Source organism: Ovis aries, chromosome 18 (genome assembly GCF_016772045.2).
Source record: "Ovis aries strain OAR_USU_Benz2616 breed Rambouillet chromosome 18, ARS-UI_Ramb_v3.0, whole genome shotgun sequence".
Lineage (NCBI taxonomy): Eukaryota > Metazoa > Chordata > Mammalia > Artiodactyla > Bovidae > Ovis > Ovis aries.
The window spans coordinates 13529119-13556968 of NC_056071.1; the positions used below are offsets into that span (position 1 = coordinate 13529119).

Here is a 27850-nt window from a genome sequence, read left to right on the forward strand (position 1 = left end):
TGCGACCCCATGGACTATACAGTCCAGGGAATTCTCCAGGCCAGAACACTGGAGTGGGTAGCCTTTTCCTTCAACAGGGGATCTTCCCAACCCAGGGATCAAACCCAGATCTTCTGCATTGCAGGCAGATTCTTTACCAGCTGAGCTACAAGGGAAGCCCAACACTATATAAGCTGAAACTCAAAGGAATTTATCTGATTGAAAGTGCAATTCAAAAGTAAGACTGCAATCCAAATGTCTTTCCTAAAAAACAGTGCTCTACCTTTATTTTTGTTATTTTCTTGGCCAAACCACAAGGCATGTGGGACCTTATTTCCCCAACCAGGGATCAAACCCTCACCCCGTGCATTAGAAGCACGGAGTCTCAACCACTGGACTGACAGGGAAGTCCCAAAGAATGGTATGAAATGAAGATAATGTCACTACCACTCAAGGAAACGTGACCTTGAAGTAGTTCTCTTCATAGGGATGAAGGCTTGATATGATTTATCACTATTATTTCCATTTTCCTATTGGCCAGGACCATTCTTTTTGAAAGAACCTTTCTGAATACAATCTCAAGACACAGGTCATTATTTTCACCTGTCAAATGCCTGATCCTGAACTTATTAAAAGCAAGCTCTAGCCCCTTCCTCTCACTAATGAAACCCTTCCGGGACATCACCTACCTCACATTTTTAGCTGCTCTGCGGCGCGTCTGCCTTTTGGGAGCTTCATCATCTTCATCCTCATCATCAGAAGAATCTTGCTTTTTCCTCTTTCCACGCTGAGTCTTAGGTTGCTTTTTAACACGAGGTTTGGGCACTGTTCTAAAGTGAGAAAAGAAAAAATGGCCAAGTCCTTATTTCATCATTTGGTGTCTACTTCAAATCTATGTAACTGTACTTCCCAGAGCAGGGCTCACCATAGAGATTAACCAAGGGAATGTTAATACATGAACATTCCTAGACCCTGTTCCACGAGATTCTAGTTCATGAGAAACCCGCTCCACTAGGAACATGGAAACGGCTCCACTGCTGAGACCCTCCAGCCATTTACAGGAGACACCGTCGGCCCACTGTAACGGCAGGCTCCACACCCGCGGACTTAACCAGCCATGGATCAGAACCTTATCTGGGGGGAAAACGTCCACAAAGTTCCCAAATGCAAATTTTGAAACTGCTGGCCATTCGCAGTGGTTTACCTAGTGTCAACACTGCAGCAGGTATTAAAAGCGATCAACGGATGACTAGAAGCACACGGGAGGAGAGGCCCAGTCTACACGGAAATACGACAGCACGGCATTTCACACAAGGAAGGGGCCTGAGCATCCGCAGATCCTGGCATCTATTTCACACAAGGCTCCTGGGACCATCCCTGGCAAGGATGAAGGGAGGACCGCACTGCGGGTTCTCGGGCAACGACCCTCCACTGCTCCTCAGCACCACCTGGCACAACGACACACACACAGCCTGTTGCTGAGGGCAGCTCTCTTCTGGGCAATTTGGAAATACCTACCAAAGTTACTAATGTAACCATTTTACTTCTGGGAATAAGTAAAAGATACAAACAGATATAAACTGATACAGGCACAGTAACTACTCACCGTGCTATTTGCAATAACAAAAGATTAGAAAAACTGAACGGTCATCAAATGGGAACTAGTTCAATAAACAGAATCCTTGTTATTGCTGTTCAGCCACTAAGTTACATCTGACTTTTCTGCAACCCATGGACTGCAGCATACCAGGCTCCTCTGTCTTCCAGTATCTCCCGGAGTTTGCTCAAATTCATGTCCCTTAAATTAGTGATGCTATCTAACCATCTCATCCTCTGTCATCCCATTCTCCTTTTGCCTTCAATCTTTCCCAGCATCAGGGTCTGAAAACAGAATACCATGGGACCATGAAAAACAATGGAGGGAGGAGTTTTTCTGCACGTTGGTAAGGAAAGATTTCCGAGAGAGATAATGAAAGAAAAACGCAGGAGATGCATGGAATGTTATCATCTGTATAAAGAAGTAAAGGACAAGAAATAACTACACATATTTTTTCTTCTATGTACAAAAGACACCTTGGAGACCACCTGAGAGACTGTGCCCTGCCACAGACCCGGGCACAGCTGAGGAGCCGGCCCTCTGCAGGCGGCGTCTCCCCTGCAGCCAAGACCACGGGCACAGCTGAGGAGCCGGCCCTCTGCAGACGGCACCTCCCCTGCAGCCTAGACTGAAAGCTACAGACTAGGAGCTCTCACAAGGAAATCAAGTACTCCAGCAGCGGCGAAAAGGTGAGAGGAGTAAGACGGTGACGGAAACTCACAATCACAGCCATCTCTTTCTCTCACACTTGCCGTAACCAACACTGCACAGACAGGTGGCCAGAGAGTCAATAAAAGATAGGCAAAATCTAGAAGACAGGCCTGGAGTGGGCTCCAGGGCTGAGCAATGAGACTCAGATGGAAGGAGACAATACTCATCCATCTCCCTACAGGGGTGGAGGGGGAGGGGGCAGGGACAGCATCCTAAGCCATGGACAGACAAGGATTTCTGCTGTAAATGGCCAGGGGATAAGTATTTCTTACTCCTCAGACGAGAGGCAAAGCTGAGGCTACCACATAGGCACGTACATAACAAGAGAAAATAAACTCCAACAAATATTTTACTGAAAAATTTCAAAATAAAATAATAATGATCAAGTGTATTTTTTGTGATACAACATCTACTAACGAGAAAAACAGATTTCTTTTTGAAGGGATGAGAGCATTTCACTTAATTAGGATTCAAATTTAGTGTTCCACATCACAAAACTACAAATGTTGACCAGAAGCTATACTGAGGGACTTCTCCAGTAGTCCACAGGTTGGACTTTGCCTTCCAATGCAGAACCCTGGTCAGGGAGCTAGGATCCCACATGCCTAGTGGTCAAAAGATACCAAAGCATAAAGCAGAAGCAATGTTGTAACAAATTCAATAAAGACTTTAAAACCGGTCCACATCAAAAAACTTTTAAAAAAACAAGCTATATTGAGCTCACAGGCCACATAAAAATAGTGGGGGGAGTGGGATTTGGCCCAAAGACAACATGCGCCAGCCCCTCCTAACACTGCAAGGAGAAAGTCTTCCTGGGCCTCGCTGCCTCCTGCCTTCCTCCCTGCATCACCAGTGCCTTTGCTGCCATCTGTCTGATCAGAAATTACCAGTTTCCTCCCACCTCCACCTACTTCCATCTCTGGACAGCTTCTTTGCTTAATGTCATATAGATCGTACGAACAGGGTAATAAACAGTAAAGTATGTTTCAATCAGCCAATTAAACGTAGGAAAAATCAGTCCTCCCCAAAAGAACCTGTACCCTGGTCAATACAGAGAGCTTTTTTGAAAAGTGGAAGATATATTTGTTCCTCGTAACCAGTCCACCTGGAATATGAAACACCAAGAGTCACTCTCTAGCTGTGTACCGCGCAGACACACAAAATCCACAGCAGCTCGGTCATCTAATTACTTGCTAACGATGCAGACGAGCAAGAGGTTAATCAGGCATTTGGAATCCAGAGTCGCAACACACTGCAGCTCGTCAACCGCGGCCCTCGTGCCAGCACTGCACCATCGTCCTCAACCTAACACAGACCAAGCTCAGCCAGAGGCAGAGACGCTCAAGCACACACTGCACCTTCTGGGGACAGGTCTTCTGGCTTTCACTGTGTGCTCTGGTTCACTCTCTGTACTGGAGCCTTGTTCCTGTTCATCTTCTGAGAGCTCCCGTTTCCATTTTTCTCTGTGATCAAAAGCAAAGCAAAATTTTTTTTTTTTTCTAAAAGAGTTCCTCAAGATCATTTCACTTGAAGAATGTGACAAAACCAATTTCAAGCAGAAGAGCCAAAAAAGGCAGAATGCGTATATTTTAGATATTATGCTAAAAGATTTGTTTCAGCTCTAAATTCTGGTTGGGCTCCTTCCTGCTATGTGCAATATCTATTCCTATTTTGTATCTGGTATCAAAATAAATGATGAAGCTAAGGCTGTATTTTTAACTATTTGTTCTGAAAAAAAAAATGTTGCCAATTCTCTAATATTATATTTTTATTTACTATTATCATTGACCAGACTGAAGCTATAATATATACTAGATCAGAGGTTTTCAAATTTTAGCATGGATCTAAACTATATAAATGATTTGCTGAAAGAGTCTTTTGGGCCACAGCCAGTTTTTGATTCAGGAGGTCTAATGGGAGGCCTAAAAATCTGAATGTTACCCAATTCAGATGATGCTGATACTATTGACAGAGTTCTCTGAGTACTACACTAGCTGTCTTCAGAATATGTTGATTAAACAATCCCTAAAATTATGTTATTAATGATAAACCTACCACCTACTAATTAACCTGTCCAGCTAATGAAGTAGTGTTAATAATCACTAAATATAGGTGTTCTTCTGCTCATCAAGATAACAGATGACGCGGGAGAGCCATACCCTATAGATGCCCTGCTCTCCCCCAGCAATTTCTGAAGTTTACTTGAAGACCAAAAAAGAAATCACAGGAGCTCAGCTCACTGCCCACCTGCAGCGAAGAAGGAAGGAGCGCGCATGATAGCAACTGGTCATGAGACATCCAGGGAAACAAAACACTCAACAGGCAAGAACCTGGGTTTAAGGTTTCTCTCTAAAGACAACAACTACCACATGCCTCTGGGTCTCTGTACAGAAAATGAGGTTATGTTAAAGACAACTGCTGTCAAATTCCAAAGTCAAGTCAAAATTCTTCATGGGAAAATAAGTCAAAGTAATAGTGGAAGAACCTTTCTAAACAGTCCTACACTTGATTCAGCAGAAACACCAGGAAAGAAAATGTTCTCAAGCCTTCCATGAAAAGGTCACAGAGCTCTTCCACATACATTACTCAAGTTCTACTGGCACAAAGGCAGGCAAGTGGGGATATGTCTTTGTTAAATAAAGATACAAAGAATGAATCCTATCAGTCTGCCAGACAGGTAGGGTGCTTATGGACAGTGACTGGAAAAATATTAAGGTCTGCGATTATCACCTAATATCCATCCCTCCCTCTTTAAACCAAACCATACTTTGGGCGCCCGCCTTATTCGCCTTTCCTAGAGCCTCATACAATAAACGTGTTCTAAAGGATCCAAGGAATAGATGGTGATGGCCAGGAGGAAAAAAGATGTCTCCAGCAATGGGGAGACTGGCACCTAAGGATCTAGCCTTCCTTGGCCAAGACTAGAACAGTTTATTTACCCCTTAGAAGGAGCTTACACAAACTGGAGAGCAGTGGTTTCACAGGAAACAAGCTTGAAAGAACATGCACGAAAGACCTAACGGAGAGCAGATGAGATGAGAAAGATCTACAATCAAGTGTTATTCGTAATTTCCATAACTCTGCCAGGACCTGAGACTGTTAGAGTAGCTAACGAGGTCCACTTCAACAATTTTAGAGACTAAAGTGGCAGCAGACACTGAGAGAATGGATGTTGAGAGTTTTCCAGTTAAACTGCAGATCTGTAGACGTACGGATAACCAAGAGGACTTCGAATCTTCCAATATAAGAAGGTACAAAAACTTAGCCAACCAACTGGTCCAAAGTCCTATTCCCATTCAACAGAACCCACTGGAGACCATTCCAGGAGCTGAACAGCTAAGAGGCTTAAAAGGTTGAAAGGAGTGTATATGTATCTGAAATCGGTGGATTATTTTAAATTTCATTTTAATTTTCAAGAATGGTGGGGGAGGGGACAAGTTAGGACCAGCAGTACTGTTAATTCTGTATAAGAGGTGAAGTGAAAATCAATTACTAACAGATTACTGCCCCAACCCTGGCTCTCCAACAGCTGAAACCAACGTCCAACCCTAGAGTTTGCTGGCTTCTCAAATAATGTAGACTGTATGAGGAAGACTCCCTGACTAAGCCATACAAGTTGGGCTGCAAAGAAAAGTCTCAAGTATGAGATCATGATTAAAATATTTTTCATCTTAAAGGAGACTTGAATTGCCAGATCCAGTTCTAAGAAGCCACCAGTGGGATTCCCTAAATGGGAATCAATGGAACTTTGGTCAAAATTTTGGGAACTGGGGGAAAAAAATACCAAGATTTGACCACTGAGGCCTCAAGGCCATATAGATAGATAGGAAAAAGTCAGAATGCAAGTTAACTAGGAATGGTTTTCCTTCTTTACTGGGAAAACATGGATTCCTTTTTTCTTTACTGGGAAAAATCAAATCTAAACTATAAAGGGAATGAACAAAAGCCATTTTAAAATAAAATAAGCCTAAAATTTGGCCAAGAGCCACTGAGTCTTCCTAATTAACTGTCTTTAAGAGCTCAAAGATGCGAACTCCTTTCTCCTCCACTTTAGAAGGCAAATAAGGAAAACAGGGAACCAACTGCTTCAGCATCACTGATTTTCAGTCAATTTTCCCAAAGAGGATGGTGCTCAGAAGCAAGTCTCACTGAAGAGGGTGAGTCTGCTCTACCAAGGACTCTCTTCTGCCGTGTCACGGGACTGTGGCAGACTGCCACTTTACAGCGCTGGGCAGGAAGAGACAGCTATAACCTCAGCTATAACCTCAGGAGAACAACTGCAAATGCCTACAGGCAAAATCATGCTAATTCCAGGTGGAAGAGAGGGCTCTAGGGCCACTGTTCAGTGCCGCTGAACACTACTGGGACTGCAATGAGTCAGCAGAAATCCTACCCGACATTCCACACCTTAGGACAGCATGAATAAGGACTGCCTTGCCTACCTCCCGAGAAACCTGTACGCAGGTCAAGAAGCAAGTTAGAACTGGACATGGAGCAACGGACTGCTTCAAACTTGGGAAAGGAGTATGTTGGTTACACGTTGTCACCCTGCTTATTTAACTTCTCTGCAGAGTACATCATGAGAAATGCCAGATCGGATTAATCACAAGCTGGAATCAAGACTGCTGGGAGAAATATCAACAACCTCAGATATGCAAATGATACCACTCCAATGGCAGAAAGCAAAAAGGAACTAAAGCGCTTCTTAATGAAGGTAAAGAGAGTGAAAAAGCTGGCTTAAAACTCAACGTTCAAAAGCCAAGATCATAGCATCCAGTCCCATCACTTCATGGTAAATAGATGGGAAAAAGGTGGAAGCAGCGACAGATTTTTTTTTCTTGGGCTCCAAAATCACTGCGGACAGTGACTGCAGCCATGAAATTAAAAGATGCTTGCTCTTTGGAAGAAAAGCTATGACAAACCTAGACAGAGTATTAAAAAGCAGAGACACCTCTCTGACAACAAAGGTCCACGGAGTCAAAGCTATGGTTTTTCCAGTAATCATGTATGGATGTGAGAGTTGGACCATAAAGAATTACCAGTTAATTAAAAAAATGTTTTCCTCCTCTAAGCTTTTAAAACGCTAACTCACATGACTCCAGCAGAGTTAGTCCTTCTAAGGCTGTAGTCCTCAAAGCGTCAGTGTCACAAAAGCAGGGAAAGTTTGAAGGTGCCCCAGACTAATGAGAGCTGACACCTGATACAGCATTTGACCTGAGACTGGGCTCTGCACTGCAGGTGGAAAATTATAAACGAGACTGTTGAGCTGAATGGCCAAACTGGAGTCCAAATTAGACAGAGGTATTGTGGCGATGGTAAACCTGTTTACCTTAACATTGTATTTTGCTTACAAAAGAGAATATCCTTATTCTTAGGAAATACACACTTAGTATTTAGCGGTTAAAGACCATGCTGTATGAATCTTAGTCTGAAATGGCTCAGGAAAAATATTGCCTTGTGTTATACATAGATATATATAAAGAGAACTCTCACAATGATAAAGCACACGGGGCAAAAATGGTACACAGCGGTGAATCTCAGCATACAGGCATTCCTCGTGCTGCTCTTACCCTTAAAATTTTTCAACTCTGAAATTAATCCCCCCCAAAAAAGTTTAAAAAATGGTTCCTTTAAAAGCTTTGAAACCTGCGAGACAACCTGCAGTGCTCTGGAAAAACACTGCCCTGTGCTAATATTCCAATGTCCACTCCTCTGAGCGCACCTCGCTCAGTTCTGAAGCCCATGTGCGCACACGCTAGGTTGTCGTCCTTGCTGAGATCACAGAGGGGCTGGCAGTGCAGTCTCTCATGACCTGAGTCTCAGCAGCTGCAGGACCTCCCCTAATCCATGTTACTAATACTAACTAAACTGACTCAGAAGAGCTCTCCACAAACCCCAGTGCCCTCCAGCTGCCCAGAGGAGGGCACAGCGTGAGGCCAGCCCAGCGCCCAGACAAACAGGCATGAGGAGAACCTCCGCTTACGCTAAGTTCCTAAGGAAGAGCCCAGAAGTAGACAAGCAGCCTCACAGAAGACACCCCCTCTCCCCGTTCCCGACAAGGAGTGGAAAGGTTCTACTCGGGCAAAGAACGGTCACAAGGGCCTCTGAGAGTTGCCTACTTTGGAGAGCTCTCAGGATTGAAAGGAGAGGGAAAAGCAAACACAGAAATCAGTCAAAATAGCAAGTCTGATGTATTACACAGGGGCTGAAAGCTGGAGGGATTCTCACACCCAAATAAAGCTACATAAATGAGGTGTTCAGGGACTTCCCCTGGTGGTTCAATGGTCAAGACTCTGCGCTCCCACTCCAGTGATGACAGGTTCAATCCCTGGTCAGGGAACTAACATCCCACATGTACAGTGGCACCCCCCCCCCCAAAAAAAAAATTAGGAGTTCAGGCTTTCAAGTACAGTACATTTAGATTCCCGCCAATGGACCAGCAAAATGTAGCCAGAGGGTGGAGCCTCCAAAGCCTTTAGTCTGGGAAACTGAGATCTCCTAAGCAGGCCCTGGGATGGGAAGGCCCAGAGCCTTCTGAGCTGCCATGAAGCAGTAGCTTGCCTACAGTTATCATTTCTGCAACTCTAATGAAATATTTAAAACACAAATGGAAATTGTATGCCCTCTGGGAAGGGCAAAATTAAATACTATGACTTTTCTTAGCATAATTTCTAATAACTGTGTTAAGTTACCAGAGTATTACCCTATTTTAGAGATGGGGAAATTTAAAGACTCTCGTTACTGTGCCTCAGGCCAAATACTTAAGAATTATGCTGTGCTTAGTCACTCAGTCGTGTCTGACTCTTTGCGACCCAATGGATTGTATAGCCCAACAGGCTCCTCTGTCCATGGAACTCTCCAGGCCAAAATACTGGAGTGGGTTGCCATGCCCTCCCCCAGGGGATCTTCCCAACCCAGGGCTCAAACCCAGGTCTCCCACATTGCAGGTGGATTCCAGATTCTTCACTGTCTGAGCCCCCAGGGAAGCCCATGGATACTGGAGCAGGTCACCTATCCCTTCTCCAGGGGATCTTCCTGACCCAGGAATTGAACTAGGGTCTCCTGCACTGCAGGCGGATTCTTTACCAGCTGAGGTTTTAGGGAAGCCCAAGTTAAGGATTACTAATACTTTAAAACAGAGAAGGTATAACTGGGACTCTCAGCAACAGCCAAGGACAACCGCTTACCATGAGAAACCCCTGAATTTGCGTGCAGAGTTTTGAGTATTTTTCTGAGAAGACAGGCTGTAGAATTCTGTTTGTCAAAGGGATTCATACATTCCACCCCATAAAGATTTAATTATTTCTCAAAAAAAATAAGTCAAAAAAATTTTTACCATAAGTGGAATTTTAAAGTTTTATAACAACAAATATATAATCCATATCATAAAGGAATTTCACATTAACCTTATGAATTAAAAGTTTCTTGCTTAGGAACTGCCAACAGTGAAACCACACGGACACAATAAGGTATTTCCTATTAAAATGGTGTCCAATCAGTATTAACTTTATCACACCAGCACAAACGAACAGGAAACACAGCCCATCTAAATGTTCTCCTTGCTTAACTGCAACAGAACACCAAATGCCTCTATGTTTGGGATTTGTGCACATTTTTAAGAAAAAAAATAATAATGGGGCCGATAGGGCAAATCAGATGGAATAGCTGTGGTGTGCCCTGAAAAGCAGCCCAACGTTTAACATTTGAAAAACTAAAAACTTCAAAAGCCACTGCTGTTGCAGCAGACTCAGAGAGACAGGAAGTCAAGACAGCAAGAGACAGAAGCGGGCGCTGGGCCCAGGGCACACTGCAGACACAAGGCAGGCAGGCCCACAGACAGCCGCACGCGCCAGCGCCCCAGGCGAGGACCACCCCAGGGGAGACTTACTGTTTTTTCAGCTGCCTCTGGCCTCTTCTCTTTGGGCTCCCACTCTCAGACCCGCTACTTGCCTTCAGGGTGTGAGGGGGGAAAAGATCAGAGACTTTAGTTCACAGTTCTCAGGACAACACAAGCCCCGGTTCCACAATGTACTCAATGCAACATTACTCAATACGAGCTTTCAGACAGAGAGACACCCAAGCCTCTGTTTGGTGCTGTTTACTCTTTCGTTTTGAAAATTAATTTGTCTCTTACTGTTGAGTTACCTGTAACGCCAAGAAGTATTTCTTTCAGCCTGACTTCTGAAAGAACATAGTCTAATAAAAGTTTGTGATGAAGGAAACATCCCGTATCTACAGTGGCCCACTGAGCAGCCAGCAGCCACACGTGGCTGAGCCCCTGAAATGTGGCTGCTGTCACTTAGGAATGGACTTTTCATTTCACCTAATTTTAACTAACGCACATTTTAAAAGACCCATGTCGAATGGCGACCATACTGGGTCCTGATATAGAAGGTCTGGCACGAAAACGCCACACAACGTCTAGTGTGCCTTTACAGGCGGTGACTACGAACCTGCTTCATTTCAGACTCAATGAAGCGCTTGTTCAATCGCGAGCCAGCTGTACTCTTGCTGACAGTGGCAGAGCAAGCGATTAGTCACGGACGTCTGAACAAGTCTTTTCCCCACATGGTAAACAAATCCGGCAAAATATTCCAATTTCTGTTGGTCCTGTGACCTACCAACAACGTGTTAATTTATATACAAAAGGGAAAAGGTATACGCACCATGTGCTTGGTTGTAACAAACATGGGAAAAGAAAGCTAACTAAGGTTAACCAGCTCAGAGGTCACTCAAAGTAAAACACCATACATGCTGTGCATGTGTTATGGCCAACCACACTTTTAAAGGCTACTTACTGCCCCAAACTCATTAACCTTTGGCTACTAATATTTAACTGTTATCAGTGGGGTGCTACATAGTTAACAACAGCAAAGTCCTCCAAAGAATGCAGAGGGGACATTTCACTGAGACCAGAGAACACATCTTCAGAATGTAGTCTATAAACCTAACACAGAGTTAAAACAGAGATTTTCCCCAAAAGCTTCACACAAACTGAGGGAAGGTCTGATTCTATAGAGACAACAAAATTCAATATATACACTAATTTTTAAAATCAACCTTTTCAATCTCAGAAAGTTTGATCAGAAAGTAAACAGGCATTCAACATTTTATACTGCACATTAAAAATGAACTCGGAAACCAAATTTTAACAGTTTAGGTAAAATAAAATAATTACTTAAGCACTCTCCCTTGCTCAGCAGTAAATCTGAAACGACTTCCACTGACTGTCACCTTTGCTTAGTGACCCAGTTAACAAAATCTAGAATTTACAAACTCGACGCTTGAAACAGTAAACTTCTTGCAATAATCAACTGCACTATATGAGAAACAAACAGACAAAAATTCAAGGGCAGTTTTATATAACACTCTACTAAAGCAGTTTTATACAATACTAAAGCACACACTATGACATGATCTTTCTGGTCGTTTTTTTTTAAAGCCACACGTGGCTTTTCCAGCTGTACTAGGTTTAAAAAACTTGCTTTCTGGTCACTTAACTCCCACGCCTGAAGTTCATGGTAATACAAACCAGAGTCAGAAACGATGAGGTAAGATAAGGAGTGTGATCTTATCCCCTTAAAACATTGTTTTTTCTTACCTCCTCCTTAATATTAAATCGTGACGGTTCTTGTCTGCTTCGGTTTGACCGCCTAACCCCATAAACATCAGGATATTCTTCCCACATCTGTAAGATTAACAGACTACATATGAATCTTTTTTTCTTGACCCCCATTTACTATTTACATTATCGGAACATATATTTCAATTTAAGTGAACTCCAATAACTAAATATCAAAGGGGTTGTTTTGTTTAATGAGACAATAAAGGACCATCTTTAAAAAGAATAAAGCATATTACCCTAGAACTCATTAAAGTTGTGACAATGCCTCTTCCTCACTACATGGCTATTAAACTAGAAAGTATGTTGCTTATCCATTGTCAAAATATAAACTTACAGTTGAATACTATGGAGACATAAGAGAACAACTGTTTCCACTAAAAAATACTTACTTATTAATTTTAAGTCCCTAATGCTTTCAATTTCAGCTTTGACTGCCTAAGACTCATCTGAGAAACTCAAATAAAATAAAAAGAGCCCCACCACCAACTTTCTGTTAAGTACGAGTCAGTTTACTTGTATATATTTAAAAATTCCTCAGGATGTGCAAGATGCCAGAAACAGTCAAAATTCAGTATTTCGAACATTCAGCTTGAGTTCTCAGAATGAGACCCACTGGCACCCTTGCTCCAGCACACTCCATTTCACTAACAGTATTTAACCCTTTGCCTTTAAGATCTGATTGTGGCCTCTCCTGCCTTCCAAGATGGCCTACACTCTTTCTATGGAGTGTTTATCTCCCCAAATAATCCTTCTTTCACTTTAAAAAACTCAAATTAACAACTCAAAAGGAAAAATACAAAAGGCCCCCCCCGCCCCCCCCCCCCGTTTTCTCCCCGGATTCGTCTAACCCCCAGTCTCTCTCTTCTTCCCGCAGGTAACGGCTGATAAGTATGTTATGTGTGAGTGAAGTGAAGTGAAAGTCATTCGGTCGTGTCCGACTGTTTGCGACCCCCTGGACTATATACACAGTCCATGGGATTCTGCAGGCCAGAACACTGGAGTGGGTAGCCTTTCCCTTCTCCAGGGGATCTTCCCAACCCAGGAATCAAACCTCGGTCTCCTGCATCGCAGGAGGGTTCTTTACCAACTGAGCTATGAGGGAAGCCCATGTCGTGTGTACTTTTAATGAAATCAATCACCTGTAGGCAAAATGAATTTAAAAGACTGTGGAACACTGAAGTGAAGATGCACAACAGAGTTAAACATTTAGAAGAGATGCTTGAAAGCCAAGATCAGAAGGCTGGATTTGCCACTGAAATACGGGAGGCAGCTAATGTCATGAAAATATTTGGAGTGAGGCAAGAGAAGCCTCAGGCTGTGGCTCATCATGAAATGTGTGGAAACTGGACCCCTAAAAAGACAAAAAATGATGAAAGACGATTCAGGAACACAATATGTCACAAAGTCAAGGGAGGACATAGTCAACAGTACCTTAAAAAAATATATACCCCAGGAAAGCCAAAGAAAAACAACCCCTCCAAAGGTAACAAGCATGGTGTTCTAGGAACAGGCATTTCAGAACGAGAAGCCATATAACCATGTAGCTCAGTGTCCTCAGTTTACAAAAGGGAAGAATCCCTAACCTTAGAATAGTATGAGTCAGAGGACAAAAGATCCAACCAAGAATTAGTAACAATCCAGTGGCAGGAAATAAAGGCAAAAAAGGCAGCGAATGTCCACAACTCGAACCAATGGGGCAGAGAAAGGGAGGCAGCAAGAGCTTTGCTCCAGCCCTGCCAATCAACCCACATCCACCCTTTCTTGAACCTGACAGCTATGAAGTGGCTCCACAGGAATTAGTGGTTATTAACTGGGTGAATTCTTTAAATGGTAATACATTAATTAGTTCTACCATTTTAAAATATTAGGCATTCAGGCTCACCTGTTGGGACTTTATTACAACATACACTGTCATGTGTACATCCTAAAATCATCGTGTTCCCATCTGTCCTTTTGAGGGGTGCTGCTGCTGCTGCTAAGTCGCTCAGTCTTGTCCAACTCTGCGACCCCAGAGATGGCAGCCCACCAGGCTCCCCTGTCCCTGGGATTCTCCAGGCAAGAACACTGGAGTGGGTTGCCATTTCCTTCTCCAGTGCATGAAACTGAAAAGTGAAAGTGAAGTTGCTCAGTCATGGCCGACCCTTAGCTACCTCATGGACTGCAGTCCATGGGATTTTCTAGGCAAGAGTACTGGAGTGGGTCGCCAGTGCCTTCTCCCTTTTGAGGGCTAGTGATACCTAATTCAACCCTCCAATAAAAGCTACCATTTGAAAGAGAAGAGTGAACAGAAAACAAAGAGCGTTCTTTTTGTAAAGTCATGACCTAATCATTCTAACTGGCTAGTACATCCATCCAGTATCTATTAACTTCTTAAAAGTGATCACCTTAATATTTCTGCCTAAACCTGTACTTCCATGGTGACATGCAATCTTAGTCCTGTCTCTCTCATACACATATGTATATTATACACACACACATATATTTGGCCTTCCAGTTGATTCCCAGAATCCCAGTCAACATGACTTTAGTAAAGTTTTAAACACCCTGTGCAGGCGGTGGTTTCTATAGCTTGCTTTACTCTCTGCAAGTAAGGAACTCGTCACTGTACAGAATAAAGTTGAAAAAGATGGCCAAACAGGCCTTCTGCAGGCAAATTTCTGAGCTGAATGACACTCAGAGAAGATACCCTGAGTGGCACCTTCCACACACAGGGCCTCTCTGAGATGCCACCACCTGAAATGTCCCTTGTGAAGGGCCTCCACATACTGAGAGGCAACACAGCACAGCCCGAGTGTCTGAAAGTCCCTTCTCTGGTGATGAGTTAGCTAGTAAGGACAGTTTTCGTTTCCCTGTCCCTAACACTACAACACTACCAGCATTCCCCAACCTCCCACCAATCCTTCAGGGCCATTTAACCGTAAGCGATGACTATACTGGGAACAGAAAAACTGAAATAACAGTTAATCTCAATTCTGCCGACAGTTAAAAGCCACTTTTTTTTTTTAAAATTTCAGGATTGCTGAAGCTAGTCTATGGAACTTGCAGACAATTTAAAATCGTTTGTGCTCCTGGGAAAGTCTCTTGTGTGCAGACACAGATTTGTATCTTAGAAGAAAAACTGATTTCTCATAAAGCTTTCTGCATAAGACATTTTTAAATTTCTAAAAGCAATCTTTAAATATTTTTAGTGATTCTAAACTTAATTCTCTCGAATTAGAATTTCACAAGATCAGCCGCATCTCAGGACTACCTAGACCAAGTCATTATTTTTCCCCAAAGGAATGCATCCCAATGTGTGGACATCAGTGAGAAAATTCTATGCAACTCACTTTTTACCTTTTTGCATTCTCTGCTGGAAAAATTCTTCTGTTAGGCGAAGAATATCTACATTGCCTAGGTAAAGATAATTTCTTTTCTGTGAGGAGTACTTCTCCTTCTATTCTTTAATAAAACACCCCTTATTCTTGGACTGGAATCATCCATCAAACTACAACTGTATTTTACAATCATCTGTGAATGATTTTCTCTGGTATTACTCACTATTGTGCTAAATATATATATATATATATATATATATTTAACCATCTTTTTTTAATGCTAAAAATCAAAACAACAAAAATGTCTCTCTGCCCTAGATGATGATGGTTCATGTAATTATTAATATTTTCCTCTTAGCCCTGTGTCTAACTAGGAGAGCAGAAAGCAGTCCCCATTTAGATCCAGAGAGTATTACTAGAAAAGGCAGCTGCAGATGAATTTTCATTATCAAGACACACTAAGGAGCTTCCCACAAGAACGCAGAGGTCTGCTCTCTGGTCCAGGCTCGCGGCACACTTGTACTGTTCAGCAAGGCCGATACCTTCTTCACATCAGCTATCCGTTCCTTCTTAGAGGCTGGTTTCTCTTTGGCTTCTGGAAGGACTGGCTGGGACTTGGAACCTGCCGATTCACTCTCGGACTCCGACTGACTCTCCGAAGATTCAGAACTACTATTTGACTCACTGCCATGGCCACTTCCTGGATCGCTGCCCTGCTCACTCTCCGACTGGCTGCCTGAGTCTGAACCCGAAGCTTCTTCAGATGCTGAATGACTTAATTAAAAAAAAAAAAAAAAAAAAAGATTTTAAAAAAATTTAAGAACTGCCACATAAATCGGTTAAAAAAAAAAATCCTAGCATTAATATGACAGTAGATAGGAACTTGGGAATACAAGTTCAAAATTTTCAAACATACTTTTATATTATTTGCAAATAATGTCACTAGTGCCATTCTCAACATCCCTGACACCTGACAGCTACCATTTCCTGACTTACTCGTATGATGCCATATGCCACGTAATTTATATAGATTAGCTCTTTGAAAAAGTAAAATAAAACGGGGGATATTATTTCGTCCTTCATTCAGACGAAGAAAAACTGAAGCTTTAAAGTAGTTAAGCTCCCTGCCTCCCGACCTTCTCCCCAGCCGGCCGCACAGGAGGGAGGCAGAGATGGCAGATGAGATCGCCATGGCTCAGGTCGCCCGGCCTGGAGGCGACACCATCTTCGGGAAGATCATTCGCAAGGAAATTCCAGCCAAAATCATTTATGAGGATGACCAGTGTATTGCCTTCCATGACATTTCCCCTCAGCACCTACACATTTTCTGGTGATACCCAGGAAACATATATCCCAGACTTCAGCAGCAGATGATGGTCGAAGTCTTCTTGCGCATTTGATGGCTGTTGGCAAGAAATGTGCTACTGATCTGGGCCTGAAGAAGGGCTATCGAATGCTGGTGAGTGGAGGTTCAGATGGGCCAGTCTGTCACGCTCATCTCCCTGTTCTTGGAGGTTAGCAGATGAACTGGCCTCCTGGTTAAGTGTGCTATAGGGATGATTTTGCCTTCTCTATGCAGTGATCAGGTTTGCAAGTTCCAATATGCTAAACAATTTTTTTTTTTGCCTGTGTATGGAGATATTGCAAAAATAATTTTTAAAACCTATACATAATAAAAGACTTTGTTGCATGGCCTGAAAAATAAAATAAAAGTAGTTAAATAATTCTCCAAGATGACACAGGTAGGGTTTGAAACCAGGTACATCTGTCTGAATCCACTTATTTGTTTATTATTCAGCCCCTCCCTCCTCAAGACAAAGACAAAATCAAAACAAAAGGAACAAACAAAAAAGAAAGCAACCAACACAGAACAAAACAAAACCAAGGCAGAGTCACTCAAACAGTAAAAATGCAATCGTTGCAATTATCCAATCAATGGCTCTCAAAAACAGTCACAAATTAAAAACATATACACAGTAACCCCAAATCAGAACTCCTGCCCTGAAATTTCCTGCAGGTGAGTCCCAGACCTGCAGACTTAGAAGAAAAGGATAAACAAAGAGTCTAGTCCAGTAAAGACTGCCACTGGACTCCCACACAGCCCCAACTTCATCATTCCAAGCCCCCCTCAGGAAAGCACAACAGCAACAGGTAAATGACAGCAGAAGTCACACCAAAAAATAAAACAGAAGGCATGTTCTTCAATGCTAAAAAGAGAGCCAGGGGCACGGCGGCAGGAATGAGGATACTATAAAGAGAAGAGACCTAAATCTGATGGACTCTACAGGGAAAAAAAGAAAAAAAAAAAAAAGGTGGACAGCTCCCCCAGCTCTTCTGCTTAGAACCTATCTATTCATTTAGGAGAGGCAGAGCAGAGGAGGAAGCAAGCAGCAACCCAGAACCTACAGTAATGCCAACACAAAGGACCTCAGGTCTAGCAACCAGAAGACAAAAGGCACATGGCGGGAAAACCAGAAAGGGATTTTAAAAAGAGCAAGGCTTTTTATCTACCACCATTCCCTTCCACACCAGAAACGAGGTGCTACCATTTGACAGCCGTGTCCACAGAATGAACAGGACAGTACACAGGGAAGGGGCATTGCCCAAATATCCCGTGTGACCCACAGCAAGCAAAATACAGTCAGAGGGGCTTCAGTCGACAAGAGGAAGCAGTGAGGACACAGGGAGGACAGAGTCTGCCTTGGGAAAGGGAGCAAAAGGGGAGAGCGACTTCACATCTGTCCCAGAGTGGAGCAGATGCTGAGCACCTTACGTGAGCACCCTCATGCGGAGGATGAGAGTGCTAGGGGGCAGTGAGGCAGAAATTCCACCTCAAGGGTGGCTCTAAAAAGCTCAAGGTTTATTTCACCACAAGAGTTCAAAGTCCTAGAGACTCAGCCGATCACCCTGAACCCTGTAACAGTGACTCAGTACCTACAAGGCCTCACTGCACTGACTGACTCCTGGGTCCTTGGCACAGTCAAGTTAACTAGTCCAGGTGACTAACACATCTTAACTCACTTATTCTCCACCTGTGACCACTCAGAAGGTGCTCAGCAAGCGAGAAGAAACAAGTAACCAGTTAGAAAGTGCCAGCTCTGGTCCTCCTGGCCTGGGTCTCCACCCTAGGTAATCTCAGGCCTGCGCCCTCTGGCAACCTATGTCACTGCCAACGTGATGGAGACAATTCAATACCAGTTCCCACATCAGCGTATACCTGTGTCCATGAATACCTCCTTCTCTTTGAATGGCCTCATAGGATGAAAACATGTTTAAATCGTTCCCTTATTAAAGGGACATTTAGGTTATTTTTAAACTGTTCTCTTAATGAATAAGCTACAAATATCATTGATATACTTCCATATCTCTGTATTCCTGAGCAAAATATTTAGATTTTCAACTCGTTCACTATAAAAACTTGTTTCTGAATATACGCCTCATGTGCATCTGCGTTTGTGTTTGTGTAGGAAAGTGACCTCTGGAAATGTGAGCAGGCATACAACGCCTTTCAGGTAAAAAAACACATCCATGTTTCTATCAGTACATAGCTACGTGCATAAAATCATTTTAATCACCAAACTGCTAACACTGGTTTACTCTATGGGGTGGGTTATTTGAAGTACCTTGTGGATTTTGTAACTTACTTGTGCAATTTAAAAATAAAAAGAGTTAACTCTGAAAGTCAAATCCAAGAGAAAACATCAAATTTACAACCGTATTTACTTCTGGGGGTTAAGGGAGGCAGATGTATTCTCCAGGAGTTACCATGCCCTCCTCCAGGGGTTCTTCCCAACCCAGGGATTGAAACCAGGTCTCCCGAACTGCAGGTGCATTTTTTACCAGCTGAGCCACCAGGGACCCCCAAGAATACTGGACTCGGTAGCCTACGCCTTCTCCAGGGGAACTTCCTGACCTAGGAATCAAACAGGGGTCTCCTGCATTGCAGGCAGATTCCTTACCAGTTGAGCTACACAGGAAGCCCTCAAAAACAGTTAACTCTGAAAGTCAAACCCAAGAGAAAACAGGAATTTTCAACTGTATTTACTTCTGGGAGTAAAGGGAGGCAGATGTAATCAGAAAATGATATGGACAGGTTTTAGGACTGAGGCTGAGTGGTTGAGTCATAGCCGTTCACTACATTTCAATCTTTTTAGTCTTTCAAATTGTTCATAATAAATTCAACCGAGAGTCAAATTCAAGGCAAGGGGTGTAAGAATCCCCAATCGTACAGAAAATGAACTAGAGTTATGAATGAGAGTAAGACCAAGGGTTTTTTTTTTTAATCGTTTCTGAAACAAGTCAGATTTAATCAACATAAAATAATATTCGGGGGGAGGAGTTTTTAAAAATAAGCCTTAATAAAGATATACCTCAATTAATTTGCATACTACTCCTAGGAGGACAAGTTCTTAAATATTGAATTAGAAAAAGAATATTTAGGAAAAAACGACAAATATCTCCACATTTAAGATACTGACGACCTAATTATTAATTCAAAGGACATGAAATTTCCTGAAATATTATGAAGATTCACTATTAATGCCTAATGATAATACAAAATACTATCAATATTAAACTGTAGCCTGAGATGTTTAGAGTAAGAGATGTGCAAAGTCCCCAAGGCTAGAAAAAAGGACAAATCAAGTTAGAGGGTAAGTAGTCCTTTAACTAAGCTTTCACCTAAATTAAAGTAATAAAATTACCTGAGTTCCAATGGCATTAACAGCTAGCTATAAGGCAATGAAAAATGAATTTGAGAATGATTATCCACCATACATACAGAATTCTCATGAAAAATAAGTTTACCTAAAAATTACACAAAACCTAAGTTGCAGACAAGTTTTGTAATTTTTGATTGAACAATCACAACAATGGAAACAGAATGTATAAATAAACAAAGGGGACTTAAGTCAAAATCGGGAATTGTTGGACTCCAATAGAAAAATACTTTTTAAAAAAGCTTAACACTTCCTGTCACTCACTGCTAAAAAAGATTTGATAACTCTTCAAAATCCCTTTCAAGCTGGCAAAAACAGATTAAATGTGTCTTTACAACAGCTTGTGAAAGCAAGCTGTTCCCTTTTTAATCACCACTTTGGCAAACGACCACAAGAGGGCAGCACAGCGACACTCGACTAAAGAGCAAGCCTGCAGGCCGGCCCGAGAACTGCCGCTCCGGCGCCTGCTGGGCTGTTTCTCTCCCTAAACTTACAAAATGGCCGATGGCAGAGCTTGTTTTTCTGGCTGGTGGTGGTGAAAGCAAAATCTAGTAAAAACACAAAGCAATCTACACTGGAATCCCATAAAGCTTACTTCCAGACTATGCACTGCCGATAATAAAATCACTAGCACGTACGGGGGCTTCCCCGGTGGCTCAGAGGGTAAAGCACCTGCCTGTGATGCGCAGGACCCAGGTTCGCACTTCTGTGTCACAGGTTAGCATTCTCCACTAATCCGTACCCTCATTTTACAGAAGAGTTCTCGCCCAAGTATGTGTCTATGTCAACCCCATCCCCACAATCTGAATTATAAAACCCACAGTACTAACTTCTAAGTGGCATTGCTGCCCCTGTTATAATCAGTCAGAGATTATTAAACCACCCAGCAAGAGATCCAGGCCAGAACCACTTCAGGGGCGGTGCAAGACAAGTCCTTCTCAATCACTACTTTGTGTCATAAAGAGGATAGAAAGGCAAGGATCATTAAGTCACAAGTTTCTTATTCGTAATAAGATACAGTTCCTCTAATACGTTGAATCGTATCTTTAAGACGTCCTCCACCTCTGGTTCAAGTCTCATGATTCTGAAGAATAAGCTTATATTTTAAGTCAAGTTCAAAGACAAGAGACTGAGAAATTTCAATGTACACACAACAAAGGATTTATACAAACAACATAGGAAGAATTACATAGCAAAGAAAATTCCAATTAAAAACTGGGCAAAGGAAATGAACATGCAAACAAAAAAACAAACTGCAGAAGCCAGTAAACATTTTTAAAAAAAGGTAATTAGGCCTCATTAGTAACTTGGGAAGTATAATTACAACATTAAATTTACACTGATCTGCTCTGCAGAAATCAGAAAGTCTGGTAACGTTAAAGGATGATGAGAAAGTAGGGAAAATAGTACTCATATATGATTACTGGAAGAGTAATCAGCAGAAGCTTTGGAAACCTACTTTGTGTTATCCAGTTGAGCTAAAAAATATGCGTATGAATCATGTGATTCGATCAGTCGGTATATAACCTAAACAAATCATCAAATGTGTGCAAGAGGTGGAAAAGTATAAAAATATTCAGAGATCTGCTCACAAGATTTTAAAAAAGGAATTTACTTACATGTTCATGTGTGAAAATGCAAAGATAAAATATGAAAGTCATCAGTTCAGTCACTCAATCATAACTATGCAATTAACTACAGCAGTTAAGACTAAGGATGTGTCATCCATAAAAATATGACAATTTCAAGGCTATATTTTTTAACACAAAATATATTGCACGAATCATAATTTTTAAAATGCCAAGTTTTTCATATGCCAAGTTCACGAGAGTGACAAGAGGAAAGGGGTAAACAGAACTTTAACTGTATCTATCTTATTTAAAACTTTAATTTCATTCTTTGAACTTTCCTGAACTTTTCAAAAAAAGAGCTGTGTTTCTAACATTCCAGAACTAATCAGTATTCTGACGCAGATCATCCTCAGATTCAGCAATTCTTTGAGAATATAACACTGGGAACACGAGGATTCTCTTTTCAGAAAAAGGTACTGGGTTGGCTCAAAAGTATGTTCAGGTTTGGGAAAAGCCAAATCAACTTTTCAGCCAACCCAATACCCATATGAGACAAAATGCACACCAAAACACCGTGTATAGTTTCAGAAGATAAAAGGTTAAGTCCTATCAGTAACCACCTCTTGCTTCCAAAATTATGAAGGGTCCGGGGTGGGGGGATCTGCCTTTCGTGGCCGCGCTTCTAGGACTATCCGCTGGTGCCAGGCAGAAGGCATCTCCGTCTCTATCACGCTGCTTCTGCTGCCCAGTAACCAGGAAACACTGGCGCGGCCCTCAGCAGGTCAAAGCAGCATGAAACACGTGGGACCCAGGCAAGCAAGTCACCAGGGAAAAGTGAACTATAACAAGCAGCCCGGGTAAGGCACAAACTGAATGCCCATTTCACAAACACCTATCCCAATCCAGATCTGATAATCCCCTAAGGACGACACAAAAGGCAAGCTTTCTACCCAGGTAACACGGAAGACCAACCCTTCATGCAGTGAAAGGCAGTTGCAAGTAAAACTAGCCCTATAAACCACCACGGGTTTCTCTGGTGGCTCCGCCTGCCAACTCTGAGACGAGGGTTCATTCCCTGGGTCAGCAAGATCCCTGGAGAAGGAAATGGCAACCCACTCCAGCATTCTTGCCTGGGAAATGCCATGGACACAGGAGCCTGGCGGGCTATGTAGTCCACAGGGTCGCAGAGAGTCAGACATGACTTAGTGACTGAACAAAGGCATAACCCACCCTATCAACTGATGTATTTACCCCTACTTAAACCCTGAGGCTGGGCGAGCTTGTTTGACCAGGAGCTCCTTTCAGCCCTTGGAGTCTCTTCTTTCCTTATTAATAACTTTCAGGCAATTGTGTTTTAGACTTTTATAAGACAGTAACTCCAGAGTTCAATGGAGATTTAAATGTCCTGGCTGCTAAGCTCAGTAGTAAACGTGCTAACTTACGCCCACACTGTCACAGGAAGTGAGGCCACTGAACTAGTCCACAGAAAAGGTGAGGGCTCCCAACTTTCGTAAGAGCAGCCAACAGTTTTTGAGGCAAAAACTTTACTGTTTTAGACCGGTTTCTCACACTCGCCATCACTGTTCTGGGCCAAACAACCCTACTGGGGAGGGGTGGAGAAGACAATCTCATGTATGGTAGGATGTTTAGCGGGATCCCTGGCTGCGACCCACTAGATGCCAACCGCAGTCCAACCCCAACCAAAAACACCTCCAGACACTGCCAAAGTTTTGCAGGGGTGCAGGGAGGTGGTGTCCTTAATTTCAAAACTAGCTTATTGAAGCATTATTTAATTCTAACTTCTATCAAAGAAACAAGCTCAGAGCGTCCTGTCAATTCAATAGCTAAAAAGAAACAGAACAGACCCCAAATCCTGTCCCATTAGCCCCTATTTCCCAAACCTGCCTGCGTGCAGAAATCAAGGGAGCCTGTTGTCAACACAGATTCCTGGGCACCATCCCAGATGGTGCTAGTGGTAGAGAACCCGCCTGCCAATGCAGAAGACAGAGAGACACGGGTTCGATCCCTGGGTGGGGAAGATCCCCTGGAGGAGGGCATGGCAACTCACTCCAGTATTCTTGCCTGGAGAATGCCATGGACAGGGAAGCCTGGCCGGGAGTCCACAGGGTCACAAAGAGTCAGACAAGACTGAAGTGACTGAACACACATACAACCCTGAACGACTGAGGTACAACTTCCAGGCAAGACGCCTGGGAATGTTTAACAAGCAATGCAGGTGATTCTTATCAAGTAGATTTGGGGACTTAAATGCCTATATAAAGCTAAATTCAGAGGGAACAGACCTTTTAATCAGGCAAGAGTAAAGGAGCACTGCAAGAAGTTGACCCACCACCCACTTCCCTCTAAAGGACCACTTACCAGCCATATGCTGCCTCCATGCGGAGGTCGAACAATGTACACTGGGGTGGACTTTTGACACCCACCATCAGGAACTACTTCTCTAGCACAGAACAGCTGTTTCACCCCTGGCCTTCCCAAGGCCACACCTGGAGCACAATTCTGATTAGCTGACCCCTCCCTCCCCTCCCTTTCATCCCCTCCCCTCCCCTCCCCTCTCTCCTTTTCCCTCCCTGCCCTCCCAAAATCCAATCAGGTATGAGCCTTGGTGTTTTGAATTCACAAGTGATTCTGATGCAAAGCCTACAGTGGGAACTTAAGCTTATCAACAGCAAAAGACAAAAATGAGAAGCTCTATGTCTACAAACTGGCCAAATTCAAAGTGCACGTGGGGCTGCTGCTGCCGCTAAGTCGCTTCAGTCGTGTCCAACTCTTTGCGACCCACCAGGCTCCTCTGTCCCTGGGATTCTCCAGGCAAGAACACTGGAGTGGGTTGCCATTTCCTTCTCCAATGCATGCAAGTGAAGTCGCTCAGTCGTGTCCAACTCTTTGCGACCCCGTGGGCTGCAGCACGTGTGGCTGGAGAAGGTCAACCCAGACAAGGGCAAGGTTCCAGAGCAGGGCTCCCTCTCCCCACCCACCACTAACCCCCAGGGCAATCACGATACAATTTAACTCGACTCCTTTCACGTAAAAGTATGGCCTTACGGCTTTTTGAAAAGCAATGTGTCTCTTCATCAGTCACACCATCAGTCATCAAAAGGTGATTTTCACCTTTTGGTTTCTTAATAAGTTTAAGGTAAGCAGAACACAGAATTATTCTACGTTTTCAATCACCTACAGGCTTTCCGCTTACCCATCTACAATAATTCATCCTGGAGCCAAACTGCCAGCACCTGAAGCCAAGTGTACCCTTTCCTCGCCCCTGTGCCTCAGTTTTCTCATCTACAACAGAGGAGTGGCGATCTTACCTACCTCACAGACAGAATGGGAGGACGGACGGCTCAAATGAGCACATACCCAGCATTTAGAGCAAGCGGCAGGCTCACGGCAGCCACTATCGTTAGCAATCACTGGACCTCTCCAGAGTAAATCAACACAAGTCAATGAAGCGCCTCGCAACAATCAGATCTATTGGTTTGATATTTAACCTAAGTGTAACACTGTAAGCAGAGCCAGCAAAAACGAATCTGAGAAGTAACTACAAACCCTCTAGCTAAGTATACAACCCAACTGAAGGAAAGGGATGACATGTTTAGTATAAAAAAGCTCAGCAGGATGCAGGACCACCCACAGAAGTTCAAAGGCAAGCTCTGGGGACGGCAGACCTGGGAAAGCTAGCGGAAGGAGGTCACTGGCAAACCTGCTACACGAACCTTCACGCTAAACAAAATACACATTCGAAACTCCTCAATGTAAATCGACTCCGGTCTTTTCTTATAAAATGTTCACCACATGTTATTTTCCTTCAAGATAAAAATCCAGAATGAAAGATTACCAGCCATGGCTGGACGGAGAAATAACTCATATATGCAATACCTTGAGGTTTATTTTTATATCCTACTTTCTCATTCCATTTTTAATGCTGGTTACAATTCACAACCCACCAATGGGTGACAAATATCACCGTAAATAACTGCTTCACAGGACAACCCAGGGCAACTGCTCCAGCCCTAAGCTACCTTTCCTCAGCTGGCGGAGGGAAGGAATTCTGAATGGAATGTAACTGCATTCAAAGTCAATTATGGAATCCAAACTTTTAGAGGTCTCTAAAAGGGTCTCGAGAGTCCCTTGGGCTGCAAGGAGATCAAACTAGTCAATCCTAAAGGAAATCAACCCTGCATATTCATTGAAAGGACTGATGCTGAAGCTCCAACACTATGGCCATCTGATACAAAGAGCCAACTCAGTGGAAAAGACCCTGATGCTGAGAAACACTGATAGCAGGGGAAGAGGACGACAGAGGATGAGACGGCTGGATGGCATCACCGACTCGATGGGCAAGCTCCGGGAAGCCTAGCGTGCTGCAGTCCATGGGGCTGCAAGGATAGGACGTAACTGAGCAACTGAACACGAGGGTTTAAGAAGACAATCACAGTAAGGAAGAGACAGAGCTAGAGTTTAAAGCAACTGGGGACAAGGGAAAAAAACCCAACACTATAAACAGTTTAAAGGTATGCTACAGCAGGATCTGACATGCCGTTGAAACTTTCCCTCTTCCATACACCACACCTCCTTATTAGCTCCCCATCCCCCACTGTTTCCAGACCAACTGCCAGTTGCCCTAAAAAGGGAACTGAGAAACCAGGACAGGCAATGGAGAGATGAAGGGTTATAAAAGAATATAACAAGTGCTCCATCGGAAGATTTGAAACACATGGGGAAACACGTCAATGTATGGAAACACAGGCAAATCTGAAACACATGGAAAGCTTTTAAAACCGAATCACAAGGGCTGGGCTGGACATCGGTATTTTTAGAAGCTCTCCAAGGTCCGATGTAGAAACAAACAAACAAACAAACAAAACAGAACTCAACAAAGTCATAAACCAAAAGTAAAGGAAATGAAGGAAGCAGTGGAAACGCGAAACGCAAATCATGAGACTACAGGTGTAACAGAATAAACTGGACACTGCACATTACAGTAAGTTAAATAAACGCCACTACGGGGAAGACGGACGAGTAAAAGCAACCTACAGCCAATTCGGTATTTGTTGTAAATATTATAGCAGTGGCATTTATATCCAAACAGCACTGCACCTTGGTATGAATCATTCCCTCTGGCAGAGCCTGAGATGGAGACAAGGCAGAGGGGAGACCAGGGCAATGAACACCAGCCCAGGGAGGAGGAGACAAGGCTTCTACTCAGAGTGACTGCCAAGAGGACTATGACTCAACACGAGCTGGTCTAGTCCAGAGAGGCTCACATGCTCCCTTCAGAAGGCTGGGTTTCTCAGGAAAAAGAAAAAAAAAAAAAACTCAGGATTAACTACAAAATACACCCAAAGTTTCAACTAACTAAGAGAAATCTTGTCTTCTAAAATCATCTTAACCTCTCTAACTGGCCTAAACTGACGCCTGTGGGAGGCCTGGCCACCAGCCTCAGGGGCAACCTGGCTCTTAAAGAGGAACTTAGAAAGTACTGAAAAGGAAAGATGAAACATGAGAATAGTGTTACTAGCAGCTTGCAGTTATTGAGTACTTTCAACCTAACAGTGTCTCTGCTAAGCACTTTATAAGCATTACATAATTTAATCTTTGTAACCCAATGAAGACTGTCATTATCCACTTTTTTTTTTTTATTTTTTATTTTTTTGCTGCACTGCAAGGCATGTGGGATCTTAGTTCCTTGACAGAAGCTGAACTCACATCCCCAGCAGCCGAACTGGAACCGCCAGGGAGGTCCCGTATCCACACTTTAAAAATCGGAAAATTCCAGCAATGTACTTCACTGGCCTAAACTGAGAAGAGTTGTCTGTACTAAAGTAAAGGCTGCACCATGTCTGTGTGCTCTGTCGTGTCTGACTCTTTGTGGCCCTATGGACTGTAGCCCCCAGGCCCCTCTGTCCAGAGGACTCTCCAGGCAAGCATACTGGAGCGGGCTGCCATGCCCTCCTCCAGGGGCTCCTCCCCACCCAGGGATGGAGCCTGCGCCTGTCTCCTGCATGGCAGGCGGGCTCTTCACCACTAGCACCCCCTGGAGACCCTCAATGCTGAGTTACTGCCATCACTGCACCCAGCCCTCACCAGGCCAGGCGGAGGAGGACTGCTAAAGACGCCACAAATCACAAAGTGACTCATCAGAACTGACATAGGTATAAAACCACAACTATCATTACAGCGATGCCTCATCACTCTTCTGCAACATTCTCCTCATAAAGAGGAGACCCCCCCTAAACTGTGGGGTCTCTCCAAAGTTATCACTAAAATAACAAAAAAGGTGACCTTAGCCAAGCATCTTAACATAATGCTGT

At 43.3% G+C, this 27850-nt stretch overlaps 1 protein-coding gene and 1 pseudogene across 21 annotated transcripts in view; one reads left to right on the forward strand and one right to left on the reverse strand.

Annotated features, from left to right (window-relative positions):
* CHD2 (chromodomain helicase DNA binding protein 2) overlaps positions 1-27850 on the reverse strand; it is a 111709-nt gene that overhangs the window by 77032 nt on the left and 6827 nt on the right. For 9 of the 21 annotated variants that reach the window (XR_006056797.2, XM_060401567.1, XM_015101878.3 and 6 more), the window contains 5 exons: positions 15772-16003; positions 11889-11975; positions 10176-10237; positions 3646-3750; positions 669-809 (listed from right to left, as the gene is read on the reverse strand). Coding sequence is in view for 20 of the 21 variants with exons in the window: in XM_060401567.1 (XP_060257550.1) it covers positions 669-809; positions 3646-3750; positions 10176-10237; positions 11889-11975; positions 15772-16003 (627 nt within the window). In the remaining variant the exon portion in view is untranslated. Of the gene's footprint in view, positions 1-668; positions 810-3645; positions 3751-10175; positions 10238-11888; positions 11976-13051; positions 15059-15771; positions 16004-24851; positions 26195-27850 lie in introns of those variants that run through there. The other 12 variants (XM_060401572.1, XM_060401566.1, XM_042235055.2 and 9 more) reach the window with 9 other exon arrangements.
* LOC132658107 (adenosine 5'-monophosphoramidase HINT1-like) lies at positions 16389-19581 on the forward strand (annotated as a pseudogene).